This window comes from Eubalaena glacialis, chromosome 9 (genome assembly GCF_028564815.1).
Source record: "Eubalaena glacialis isolate mEubGla1 chromosome 9, mEubGla1.1.hap2.+ XY, whole genome shotgun sequence".
NCBI classification, from domain to species: domain Eukaryota; kingdom Metazoa; phylum Chordata; class Mammalia; order Artiodactyla; family Balaenidae; genus Eubalaena; species Eubalaena glacialis.
This window is the reverse complement of record NC_083724.1, coordinates 52,980,595-52,993,382: the sequence shown is the minus strand read 5'-3', so window position 1 is coordinate 52,993,382 and position 12,788 is coordinate 52,980,595. Positions and strand designations below refer to the sequence as shown.

General features: G+C 50.3%; 1 protein-coding gene across 2 annotated transcripts; it reads right to left on the bottom strand.

Moving 5' to 3' along the window:
* Positions 1-333: 333 nt before the first annotated feature.
* Positions 334-7,190, bottom strand: DMRT2 (doublesex and mab-3 related transcription factor 2). Of its 2 annotated transcripts, none has more exons than XM_061201220.1 (4): positions 6,655-7,190; positions 5,338-5,912; positions 3,649-3,751; positions 334-1,556 (listed from the first exon to the last, which is right to left on the bottom strand). In XM_061201220.1, exons 2-4 carry the CDS (start codon positions 5,866-5,868, stop codon positions 499-501), a joined length of 1,692 nt encoding a protein of 563 aa, XP_061057203.1. In that variant the 5' UTR covers positions 5,869-5,912; positions 6,655-7,190; the 3' UTR covers positions 334-498. The 2 variants fall into 2 exon arrangements, with proteins under 2 accessions (XP_061057203.1, XP_061057204.1); XM_061201221.1 differs by lacking the exon at positions 334-1,556 and adding an exon at positions 1,915-2,026.
* Positions 7,191-12,788: the final 5,598 nt, after the last annotated feature.

Below are 12,788 nucleotides of genomic sequence, written 5' to 3'. Positions count from 1 at the left end.
TCCTTACAGCTATTTTTGCCTCAGTCTTGAATACCTACATTTACATGCCCTCCAAAATGCACAACTAAGGCATTATAAGGGTTCTCCTATGGCCCCCCAGCAACCATTAAGAGCACCTGAAAATACACAGAATCGTAGAAAAATAAAGAACACATTTCACGGACACTAGCTTTTTCACCTAGACAGAGAAACTATTTACTTCAGCAAGTTATGGGTCTTTTAGAAGACAGTGTCAATTTTATTGTTTTTTGAAATGCTATGTAAAGCCTGAAACTTCACAATTTGCACATCAGCAATATCCATCTTTAAGTTTAAATATATTTATGTGGTAAGGGAAAGTACATGCATAAGAATATATAGAATTTTTTAAAATCATCATCATTTACATTAGAAATTTCTTTATACAAGCATCTCAACTTTTTTCTTTAAAAAAAAATTAGTGACTGGTAAGAATCCTCTGAGACTGCAGAAAATCCAGCTTCCCATTTAAGCAGCCTTTCACTGAGAGACATGAGTGATGGCAGACGAAGGCCTCTTAAGAATAGACTCAACAGAAAATGACAGCGGTTCATTCACTGAGAGTCTTGTTCCAACTTGTTTGGCTACGAAAAGGTCTTTTGCACATCTATCTATTGTAAATGTGTACTTCTGGTTCTCCTTGACTAAACACTCTCTGGGTTTCTTAGGGGCCTCTTCAAAGGCCTCTTTGACAGATGATGTTTTCAACTCGGGACCTGATTTGTCATTAAGAGTTTGCTGGAATAATGAGTGGAATGGATTATGTTTAAGTGGCAGAGGGTGCCTGGTGCTTTCTTTGCTGATCTTGGTTAAGACGTGCCCTTGAGCTGCCAGGGAGTCCATGTCAACAACGGGCAAAAAATTCCGTCGGGGTGGGGAGAACGCAGACCTCTCGGGGACGGCCTGGTGACCCTGAAGGTCACTTCTTGAGATCTGGCCCTCAGGAGTGTGAGGCAGCACCAGAGAGCCTTCCAGTTTCGGTGGCATCATATCATGATCTGCTCCGAGTCCATCGTGGAGTCGTACTCCCTTCAAGTCCCAGCTGGCCCCAGGCTTCAGGGCCTGAACTGACGTGGTCGCATTCAGCAGGCATTGCTGGTAGAGGAGGGTGTCACTAATGGGGCCACACTTGGGCCAAACTAAAAATCTCGAGGACAGGGGATACTGCCTGTAAGTCGTGGCCACACTGACATTGGAAGAAATTAGTTCCATATTCCCAGACCCTGAATACTGCATGGTGAGATCAAGGCAGGTGGGCAAAAAATTGCAGAAGTCTTTGCTTGGCGGTTCCACTGGCGTGGGACTGTAGGCACTTTTGTAGGAGTTGTATTCAGAACCATGTACCATGCGATTGGGCAGGAATAAGGCAGCAGCTTGGGAAGCTTCCAACATCTCCCTCTCTTTATATTCTCTCTCCAGCATAATGTTCTCCAACTCTTTATCAGCAAAGGCCCGCCTTTTCCTCATCCGGTCACTTACTGGGGGAGGTAGAGGTAAACTCCCTCCCACATAAGTCTCTGATGGAATGGGGCGGTAGCCTAAAATAAGCAAGCATTGCACATGAAAGACGTTAACATCTGATGAGGAAAAATCTGGGAATCCAGAAGGCAACAGAAACACTGCAAATCAGCAGAACAGTTATTTACAGTTCCACATCACTAGTATTTTTATACAGAAAGCAAAAGTATGGGTTCAATTTAACATAGATCCCTTCGCAGGGAAGGATATCCATACTGTAACTCTTTATTGTTGTTGTTTTTGTTGTGACAGGTTTGTTTACTTTGACAGGCATACTTTACTGGCTGAAATTTTAATATTCTCCCCAGGCTCCTATACATTAAGAGACAAGGCTGCTCATGTCGCTTCAATCAATGCTTTATTACTATCCATGTCATCTTTTTCAATTATTAAAAAAAGATAGCTATACCTAGAGCTGATGTCACTTTTATTTTCTAAAGTTGGATCATTATGTACACATTGTTACAGTTGTAGAATAATCCAAGGAGAACTAGGAAAAAAGAGAAAGTTAAAGCAGATTAGTGAAGAGAAAAAGAGGAAAGACTTAAGGAAACAGAAAAGCACAGAAAATTGAAAAGAGCTGTTAACTAGTTAAACAGACTCTGCAGTGAACAATTTAACCAGGCCCCTACCCCTGCCTCTGACTATCAGTACAAACAAACAAAGTAGGGGGGGATCCCCTGCTATACTGACAATAACTGGTCTAAAACATTTTTCACCAGTACCAATCACGTTGGCCAGATACCAAAATGGTTGAACAAGCAATCACTAGAACCTAGATTAAGTCATTATACATTTTATAAATAGGGACAAAGTCAAAAACAAAGATTAGTATAACATAAATAGAATTCCTGGCAGCATAAAATACTTTGATTATTTCATCATCCCAAGCACTCACCACTATCAAATCTGTTTGAAGGATCCACTGTGATGTTTGTGTTTACATAGTGACAAACCCATCATACTCATTTGCAAATAAAATAAAATTTGAAAATGAATGTGTACACTTCTATGGTAAGTTTTTGCCAGGAAGTTATTTACTTGAATGTTCTATTCCACTTAGTCCTCTCACTTCTCAAGTTGCTTTGGCACAATTTCAATTTATCAGTGTGGTCCCTATGGTTATAAATCTGTTTACCCAGTTTGTAACCAAACTCATTTTGAATGCATGAGAAGCCATTCTAAGGTCAGAAGTATACAGCACAGGGTAAGACATGAACAAACTTTAAAACCTGTCCAGAAACAACTCAATTCAGAAGCCACATAAGAAAAAACAGAATACAAATGTCTACTTCAAAACAAACAAAAAAAAATCTGCTTTTCAACCTGACTCATAAAATGGCAGTGATTAGAGCAAATATAAACTTTCCTTTTCTTTAAACGGTGAAAGATAGTCAATATATTATTCATTATGTCAATAAATAAATTCCATACCCAAACAGAGATGCTTTTAAAAAATCAGTAATATTTTAAGAAAAATTAATGTATTCCCAGGCTTTAGAGAAAGTGAACACATGAAGACTTCACTCTATTCAAATTCAACCTCCATTTCTCTTGTGTATTCAAAACCTTTTCCAGATTCTATGATCTCGACTGTCAAAATGGTAAAGTGAAGTGTGGAATAACTGCAATTTAAGTAGATAATCCAGAGAGGAAAAGAATACAATTAAAAAGAGTGGGATTAAAGGCTGGATCGCCCAGACTAAAGGCCTTTATTGGTGTGGGTAGCTGTTAAACTCTTCACTTGACTCACTCTATTTAGCTCCAAATACAACTAAAGTTTTTTTTCTTAATTTATTTCCTTTCAGGACATCTGCTCTGGGATCATTTGGCAGGGTATCTGTACCTCCCTCACACTAGGACAAATTTCATATGCACTCCATGTTAACCCATTAACTACTAAGCAGAAAAAATTATCAGTGACAAAAACCTCAGGAGGTATGTGAGATTCATTTTCTCACATCCTGATTTCCTTCCAAAAGTTTCCAATAAAACAGCATTTCCCCCTCAGAATGCTCCTTCACATGTAAATGGAAATGCCATGTGCCTGAATAATGAGAATCACTCAGAACATGGTTTAAAAGGCTAAAGAATAATTTTGCGTTGCTTTACCTTCTAAAATGCTTTTGGCCAGCAAACTGGGTGCCCTGACTTGCCTCTGATACATGGCTTTGCGCTCGAAATTATTCTGTTTCCCGGAAAGCCCCTTCTTGTCCTGTAAACACAAGAAACAAAATCAATAATGCCCTGAAAAAAACGTGGTAGACAAGGAAGAGGCATCAGCAACTCTCCTCATTCTAAATGTATTTATTTTCCCATCCCATGTGAAAATAATTCTAAAGGAATTAATATCAGCACCCCTTGATTCCAGAACAATGAGCTAAAATCTCTGTCCGAAGCCTCCAACTGGTGAGCAGGGCCCCGGCTTTCCCTGGGGCCGCGTTGCTAGAGTCGGCCCAGACTCAGCCTGCAGCGAGAAGTGGGGGGCCAGCCTGGGAGGAAGTGAAATCCACAGTGGATGAGATGCTAGGAGCCTGGCCCTGAGAGAGCTGCGGCGGGCGGCTGCATCCACGGAGCCCAGACTAGTGCCGAAGACGCCAGGGACCTGACGTTGGCCAGAGATGTGGGGCCGGTTTCCCCCGCAGTAGGGCGGATGGGACCGGGTACAGGGGGTTGACGGAGAAAACTCGTAAGTTTTCGCGTCCGGCCAAAAATCCCGATTTTTTCACTGGGGGACTGGGACGCCTGAAGGCGAACAAAACCTTCAGAGTCCGCAGGAGACGGGCGCACCCTCTGTCACCGCCCGGTCGGTGGAATTCTGGGCCCTTCTACACCCGCGTCCCGCCCAGCAGGTCGCAGGGAGCGCGAGGGAACGCAGAGCCCTCGGTGCAACACACGCGGGGACACGGGAGGGGACCGCGCCCCAGCCCAGGGTCGGGGCACCTCGGGCGTCCAGCGCGCTGCGCTCTCCGGGGCCCTTGGGAGGCTTCCCATGAGGGTCACTCACTGCCTGTGGCGGGCACGGTGATCCACTCCCCAGAACCTTCTCGACAAAAAGTAAAATCAAAACTCCTCCCGCGCCCTGAGTGCGAGCAGGCCCGCGCAGCCTCCCTCCTGTGAGCGCGCTTGTGCAGGGACACAAGGAAACATTCAGTCCCAGGTTCAAGAAGAGCCTCTCCCTTAAAGAAGATTCAAGCTCTCCTCACAGCCGGAGACCCGCGGTGGGAGGCGACAGAGAACCGTCAACTGGTTCTTAGGTAGTTCTCGAGGCCAGAAGTTTCTTCTAAATTCCCACGTCACTTTTGGTCTCATCTGTAAAATGGGCAGGACACGTTCTCTCTCTCCTAAATGGACCGTGACTGCGGAAGCGCCGTGAGCACTACGTGCTGCGTGGTTCTTTTTCGCGATCAGCACGGGTAATACGGCGATGGACGTAGTGCACTGCATCAACCTCTGTCCTCTTTCCCCCAACACCACCAGAGTAAACGTTAAAATATAAAAAATCGAAATAAAATACCTTTCCCATAATTACCGTACGGGACTAACCACTTTCAAGGCCTCTCTGCCTGCTTCTTAATACAAAATCTTCTCTGCCAAGTTCCCCAACGATGGCCACGGCTTCCTCCCTCCCGACCCTGCAGGCCAGCGTTGGCAGAGGTGTCTTCACCATCCTTCTGAGGAAGTGCCAGGAGCCTCGAGTCCCCGGGCCCGGGTGTGTGCGGAGTGCGCCCCTCCGACTCCCGACCCCCACGGCGTCCCCAGACAGCCCGGCGGGGGCGAGCCGGGCCGGCGGGTACGCACCTCGGTGGCCTGCTGCCTCCGGAGCGCCACCTGGGCGGCCATGACGCGCTGCCGCTCTACCACCAGCAGACAGTTGGCGCACTGGCAGTCACGCCAGCGGCAGAAGCGCTTGTGGCCCTTGAGGCAGGACACCACACCGTGGTTGCGGCAGCGCGCGCACTTGGGCGTGCGACTGAGCTTGCGCGGCTCCGCGCCGCCGCCGCCGCCCGCGTTCGCGCCGCGCTCCGGGGGCCCGGCCGGCGCCGGCGAGGCCTGCGGCGCCGGAAGCGGCCTCGGCGCCAGGGTATCCTGCTGCTCCGGCCGGCCCGGCACCCCCGGGGACGCGCCCGCCTCCTCGCCATCGCCCTCGTCTTCCGCGTCGTCGTCGTCCTCGTCCTCCGCGTCGTCGTCATCCTCGCCGTCCCTGTCGGCCGGCGGCGGGCTGGGCCCGGGAGGCGTGGGCGGTGGCGCCTCGCGGCCGTCCTCCTCCAGCCCCAGGCTCTCCACGTCGATCTCCCAGTCCACTGCGGGAACCGGCTGCCGGACCGCCATGGCACACCACGCTTCGCCCGGGCCTACGCTGAGTCCCCTGCGCTCTGGAGAGACAGGAAAAGAACCAGAGACCCACCGACCGCCGCCGTCAGGCACCGTTCCCGGGCCTTGGGCCCAGAGCTCCTGGTCTGCCCGCCTCCGACCCCTCGAGGAGCCCACTTCTCTACATGTCTTTCACATCCAGACCACACGTGCATTTCTTGTATCTTTAGGCCTGACCTTTAACCACAGCCCTCTCTGGCTTTACACACGCTTTGGGGACAAGGCCCTCGGTAAACGCACTGACCACACACAGAAGTATTGTGTCCAACTAGGCCGGCCTTGGCCACTTATCAGGCTTACCCATACCCAACTAGTATGGCCATGCTGAATAGAAAAATGTCAGTGGAAGAACTGTTTTCCTTCTGATCATAAGGGCCCTTCGGACCCTGTGAGGTACCACCATACAACTCCCACATGCCTCTCGTCCTCCTGCACCACTACAAGGAGCCCCTCTTGGGCTTGGAGAGGTTCTCTCATCCTCCCCCAATCCCCCCACCCCAGCACACCGCAGTTTTAATCAACTAAAAACCAAAATTGTTCTGCTGCCATAGGGACACTGGGCACGGAGCTGCAAACGCCCCCGTCCAGCATGGACAGTGTTTCAGCCCCGCAGAGCTAAGCCGCGTGGGCTCTTTTGTACATCGGTCACGGTTTGCACTTTAAGGCAAGACATACAAGTAAAATAGGAAAGGTGATTCACGCCCTTCGCCCTCCCTGACACCCCAGCTACATCACAGCACTCACCAAGACTCTGAGGCCCCGGCTAAGCAGCCGAGGCAAAAGATATCCAGCCTTGGGACCTTGCTGTTGGGCTGCTGGCTGTGCTTGCAAACAGAAATCGGGGTTGCCACACCCTGTCACGAAATCGGGGGTTGACAGCTGGAGGCCCGGAGCCCAGTGGATGAGGAGTGGAGGAGAAGGGGCATGGAGAAGGTGAGTCAAATCCTCAGCGACTTCGCCCCGCACATCCCGGACTCTGCAAAGTTCTGATCTGTCCTCAGCAGCCCCGGGCGCTTCACCTCGCTGAGGCTTTTGGCTTTCTCTCTCCCTAGCTGGGCGGGAAGGTTGGGCCGCCTTGACCAGGTTCAGGTCGCAAGCTCCCGGGGCGGGCGGGCGAACCCACTGGCGTGCGACGCAGCGCCCCTCACAGCAGTCGCCAGCCTCCGCTCCCTTTCCTAGTATTATCCGCTCGGGCCCCCGAGCTCTGCGCCCGCTGATTGGCCGGTTGTCAGGCGGTGTGCACGCTGATTGGCTGAGGCTCTTTGGCCCGGCGCTCCCCGCCTCCTCGCGTCCGCCGGGCCACTCCCGCCGCGCTCTGCCAGAATCCTCCCGCGCGGCCTTCGGTGCAGCCGGGAAGTCTGTCCCGAGGTTAAAACCGAAGTGTGACGGCGCCGGCTGGAGCGAAGTCGCCATTTATCTCGCGGGCTAAAAAAATAGCAGAGACACACTCTTACGAATCGCGTTGTCCTCAAGAGAAAGTAACAGACGACAAGGCAGAGATCGGAAAAGCTACGTCATCAGCATCACCGGTGTATCTGGGACTCAATCATTAACCCAAAGCTAGATGCGGAAATAAGAGAAGTGCACGGCGGCATCCTACTTTCTCCTGCGAGAATAAATCAGTGGTTACCTTGCACCACAGCACCGGCTTAGAGGACTTATGAACTGTAGATACTTTTGTGGCTATCGCCACTCATCCTCAAGGTGCAAAGTGGTTCCTCGTTAACTTTCACCACGCCCGTGAGACAGGCAGGTCACCAAGTCACCTACGTCACTTATATTTTTCTATATGAATTACTATGAGTTGATTTGGGGGAGAACGGAAATACATGCCATTAAGAGATTTAAGTACAATATATTCACTCTAAGCATTTTTTAAAACGAAGCTCTTTTTAAAAGAGGACTTTTTGGTATTCATGAATGTATTTATAAGGGGGAAAAGGGGCTTCTTCATTAATCTCTTACATAAATGTTTAATAACAGTTACGTTTCCAATATCCTGAAAGAGGGAATTAGTCTTCTAATTCAACGCTGCATTTTATTTCTTGAACTAAATTTAAAGTTACTTAGACGCTTTTCTACTTACACCTTTAAATAATCAGTGCCTCTTAAGATCGGTTTAGGAGACAGATTAGAAAATTCAGTGCCAATGCACTGAGCACATAGTAGGCTCCCTATATATTTGTTAAACGAAGGAAATTACTGAAAGTTAGAAATTAACCAGGCTCGGAGCGGCGGGAACGAGGAAGCTTAGGAATTACTACTGTGAAACTAACGCGATGTGCCGGACGCACAGGTATTCCAAATCCTTTGGCGATGTGGAAAGTTCTTCCCTAGTTACCACGCACTGGGATTTCCCTTTGTGCGGGTTCTTCTCCCCAGAGCCGCTTTCGATGCCCAGCGAAGGAAGTGGAGAAACAGTTCTGTATACTCCTGTCGGATGCTCAGTGGCTCTGGGCGTCTGGGAGGGTGGCTTGGGAGCTGTGCGCCCTCAAACACAGGACAAAAGAGTCAAGCAGACTCGTTCGTGCCTCCCGTTTGGCACCACCTAATAACACCAGTGAGTTTTACCTTTTGCGTAGTTTCTTATATTCATCAATGTGCATTTGTTCACCTATGTTAGAGCATTTGAATTCTTGAGAGTAGCAGAAGTGTATTATTTACCCTCGTTTTCCAACGATGAAACTGAAATTGAAAGAGGAGCCCTGGGTCACGAAATGGGAGGGCAATGGAATGGTGAGCACCCAGGTCCTAGGTCGGCCTCTGCTCTGAAGTCTCAAACTTTGAAGAGCCCTTCGCTCCACGCCAGAAAAACTCACAATGGGTTCGTGTTTTTTATTTTATTCCCCTGCACCTTTTTCTGATTTTGGTACTTGGCGTCATGACCTCCCATTTTGCGTCTCCCCCTGTAGCTTTTTTACCTTTGCAAACAGGCATCTCAATGCTTCTACCCCGCGACGCGCAAGAAAACTACAAACCCCCTCCACTGCCGCTGCGTGTGCAAGCAGTTGGCAGGCTGGGTTTTTATTTTATTTATTGTTTTTACGGCGGGGGAAGGGGCACGGAGGGGCGGAGGACAGGAAATCGTTAGCCCTTCACTAGTTATTTTGAATATTAAGAAACAAAATCAAGAAAGTAGGTTTGCTAAACTAGTGGTTACCCTAGGGGAGATGGAAGGGGGAGGGGCACAAAAAAGTAGCTGAGCAAATTTGGGGTAGCTAGATTGAGGGGAAGGGGAACCAGGAGGGAATGGGAGGGGAAAGCGGCTGTTTCCTAAACAGAAAATAAACAAGACGGCCAGCCCTTGAACTAGTTCGAGTGGTAAAAGCTGCTACATAAGGAGAAAACAAGTGGGATTTGCGTACAGTAAACTGTGCGGGCTGAAGACAGGACAGGGGATAGGAGTTGGGGGGAGGGTGGCTCCTGGAAGCCTATGGCGAGAGCAAGGCCCTCAGAAGTCAGAGCCAGTTGTGCCTTCCCCTGTGCAGCGTCTGTCTGGACCTAGGGAAAGCAGTGCCCAGGAACTTACTGGAGGGGTGGGGCTCCCTGGCTCCAGGTGGGTGGGCCCAGGACCAATCCCTCCACTGCACACTCGTCCCCCCCATCAAAAATCTACACTACAGCCTCACTGCTTCCTCCAGGCTTCCCTGCCCATCTCCAGATACCCCGCATCTCGTCCTATACTCCTTGCACCCCAACTGCGGTACTTGCGGGCATGCAGCTGTAATCGTGATCCAGTTGAATTACACTCCATTCCCTGGCCCTGAACTCTCCAGAAAATCACAATCCCACCAATTGCTGAGAGGTGAAATGGTGTGGGAGTGGGGTGGGGAAAGAGAGGTTTTTCTATTGGGACGAGTCCCGGGAAGCCTGAGGAACTCTAATATTAAATAAGAAATTATCTGGATAATCTGGGGCAGGGAGGTGGTTATGACTGCACAAACTGATTAGTAAACTAAATATTCAGAGGCAATAGGAGTCAGAGAGCCTGGGCTCCAGGCTGGTTGTTGGTTGTTCCACCCACTACCTGATTTGGTTGATTAACTCCCTGGGCCTCAGTTGCCTCATCTGCAAAATGGGAGGAATGCCCTTCTTTGGCCTGTCGTGGTTGTGAAGACGGTAATAATGAGGATAGTCTTCAAATCGTAAGAGCTCAGTAAACGTTTGCTTAGCCCGCTGTGGTAGCCCACGCAGCCCCAGGAGGGCCGGGCCACGGCATGCCTCCCAAGCTTGACTGAAAGGCAAGGGCGCAAGGAATCCAGCTCCTTCCTCCAGGTCCCTCTCTTAAAAGGGGTCAGGCCGTGACTGAGGACCTGTTAGGTGAGGAAACAGAAGTCCTTTGGGCTTGTAAACCGACACCAAATTACGAAGTGCAATTGGGGCTTCCCGCTTGTAAATTACAAAGCAGGGGGCCGCCACCGACTCTGCCTGTCCCCGCTGGTGGGGGCGGCTTCGGGGGTTGCGTCTCTCAGAGCTGGCCGTCGCTGAGGGACCCCCTCTTCTCCCTCTCCCTTTCCCCCAATTCTCTCTCACCCCGCACCCCTTCCCTTTCTCATGCAGCTCGGACACTCGCGGTCCTAAGCGCCCCCCTCCCCCACCGAGTCAAGCTAGGGAACCTGAACGAAAAAAGCAGGAAAAGGGGGACGGGGAGTCTCCCTCTCTCTCTCCCTCTCTCCTCTTTAAATGTGTGTGGGGCGGTTCTTTTCTATTCTCAAAAAAAAAAAAGAGAGAGAGAGAGAAGCGTGTTTCAAATTGGCCCCCGCTCACCCATCAATTCCTTGCTACGAATCCCAGCAGGTCCGGCCGCCGCCTTCCTCTGCGTGGCCACGCCGGCTCGGGTCTGACTCCAGGACGTGTAGCTTCCCGATCTGGCCCGGCCACCTCCCACCCGTTCATTGGGGGCCGGGCCGCGGGAATGCAGCGGGGTTTCTGGGCCCAGGCTCCGCGCAGGCAATCCGGCTTGGAGGCTGAGCGTCTGGGTTTCGGAGCAGGCTCACGGGGGTTAAGATGCCAGATCTGCTGCTCCTTGGCTGGGGGAGAGCGAGGAGTATCCTAAACTCCCTCGGCACCTCACTCCACAACTGCAAAATGGAGTTAACCCTACAGGAGGTGATGTGTGTAGACCCCCTGGCACGGTGACCCGCCCATACTGAACACTCAGTACTTGGGAGTGGTTTTTTTTGTATTAGTTGTATCACTGTAACTCAAGGAACTGGCCTGCGGAGAGCCCGAGGCCGGGAAATTCGAGGCCGATTTCCTCGGACCTCGCCCGACTTCCCAGCCTCCGAGGCCCTGTGAGGCCTGCGCCGCACCGCCAGGCTGAGTGGCCTCCCTACATCAACCTGCCGCGAGCGCCCGGGGTGGTGAATAGTTTTTGGAAACACCTGGGCATGGCAGGAGTGCTTTGCTGGGGCTGCCTATGGCTCTAGTTTCTTTTCAGAAGACAACCTCGAATCCACCGCCTCTCGCGTAAAGTTACTCTTCATGTTGTATCGTCTCACAACTCTGACCGGCTGTAGACCGGGCTAAATAAATAATCCCAGATGCGATTGCGGAGATACGATTTCCCAATCTGCTTTGCGTAATCAAATATACGACCTGTCACAAGCAATGGGGGAGGGGACCCGGGGGGCGCGTGGGGGGATGAGGCAGCTTGCAGAAGATAACCGTTCTCCGAGAGCCTTTGGAACTCTCCCTTTCCCTGCTCGGTGTGTCCAAAAAAAAGGAAAAAAAAAAAAAAGCAGAATAAAAAAGGACAATGCGATCTGGGCTCTCATCACTCCTCCGTGGAAGCAAGGTTTAAATCACCGGTATTTATGACAGAAAGGGACGCGCTTAGTCCACGCCTCCTCGTTTTACAAATGGACAGGAAAATTGAGTTTACAGAAGTTCATGGCACTTGCCAGGGAGACGCATACCTCCATAGTGACTGTGTGGGACCAAAGAGGCCACAGTAACTCCCCCCCCTCCACCTCAATGTCTTCACACCATTCAAACAAAAATGTGCCCTTTGCGGCGGGATGCGGAGTCAGATGCCGGGTGTGTGAAGCAATCCTAGAACATTCAAGCATCTGCCAGCCAACCCGCCCCAACCCCCAGGCAGCTTCCATCCTCCGTGCTGGGAAATGTGGCTCAATTCACTTGGGGGTCAAGTAGCAGCTAGGAGATGGAGCAACTGCAGACCTCCTTGACTTCTCAGTACCCGGTCCAAATGGTCGTCAGGGGAGGTAGAGACTCAGGGTTGTAGCTGGGGCCTGGGTTCCATCGCAGGGGCGGTGTCCTTGCTTGTTGCCACATCAGGAGGCACACAGAGCTCCTGCTTGGGGCCTCTCTGCAGCCCCTAGGGGGCCTCATGATCACCTGACAGTGAACCCTTAACCCTGAGAACTGTCCACCCCTACTCCCATCCCATATGGGGCCTTAACATTTCTAAGGGGCAGATTTTAACCACACTCAAATGACTTTCCATATTTTCCCAACAATCCAACTACCAAGTAGAGAGGAGGAGGAAAGCAAGGTGTTTGTGGTGCAGGCACTATGGTGAAAATTTAACTCATCCATGGCAGGAGCCATTGGGCAAATCTCTTCACCTTCCTGGGCCTCAGGTTCCTTGACGAAAGTGAGCAGTAAATTTCAGTGGTTTCCAAGTTCTTTCTTAAACATTAACATCACTAACAAATGCTAACTACCATTTGATGGTTATCATGGTTCAGATAATAAGTTCAAGGGCATGAAGAAAGTCCAAGAAGAAGAGGAGGGAGGAAAAAGAATTAGAAACAAACTTCGGTGTCGAGTTTGACATCTTGGTGATATTTCTGCTCCTCCATACTTCTGTTATTGATCCTATCTAATCAAAATCCTAGTTAAAAATGTGATAA

What these genes read in the sequence shown, in the direction of transcription:
- DMRT2 (XM_061201220.1), bottom strand. Translation starts at nt 5,868, where the DNA reads ATGGCGGTCCGGCAGCCGGTTCCCGCAGTGGACTGGGAGATCGACGTG. An exon ending in GGAGGCAGCAGGCCACCGAG is followed by an intron (nt 3,752 to 5,337) that starts GTGCGTACCCGC and finishes TTGTGTTTACAG; the next exon opens with GACAAGAAGGGGCTTTCCGG. An exon ending in GGCCAAAAGCATTTTAGAAG is followed by an intron (nt 1,557 to 3,648) that starts GTAAAGCAACGC and finishes TGCTTATTTTAG; the next exon opens with GCTACCGCCCCATTCCATCA.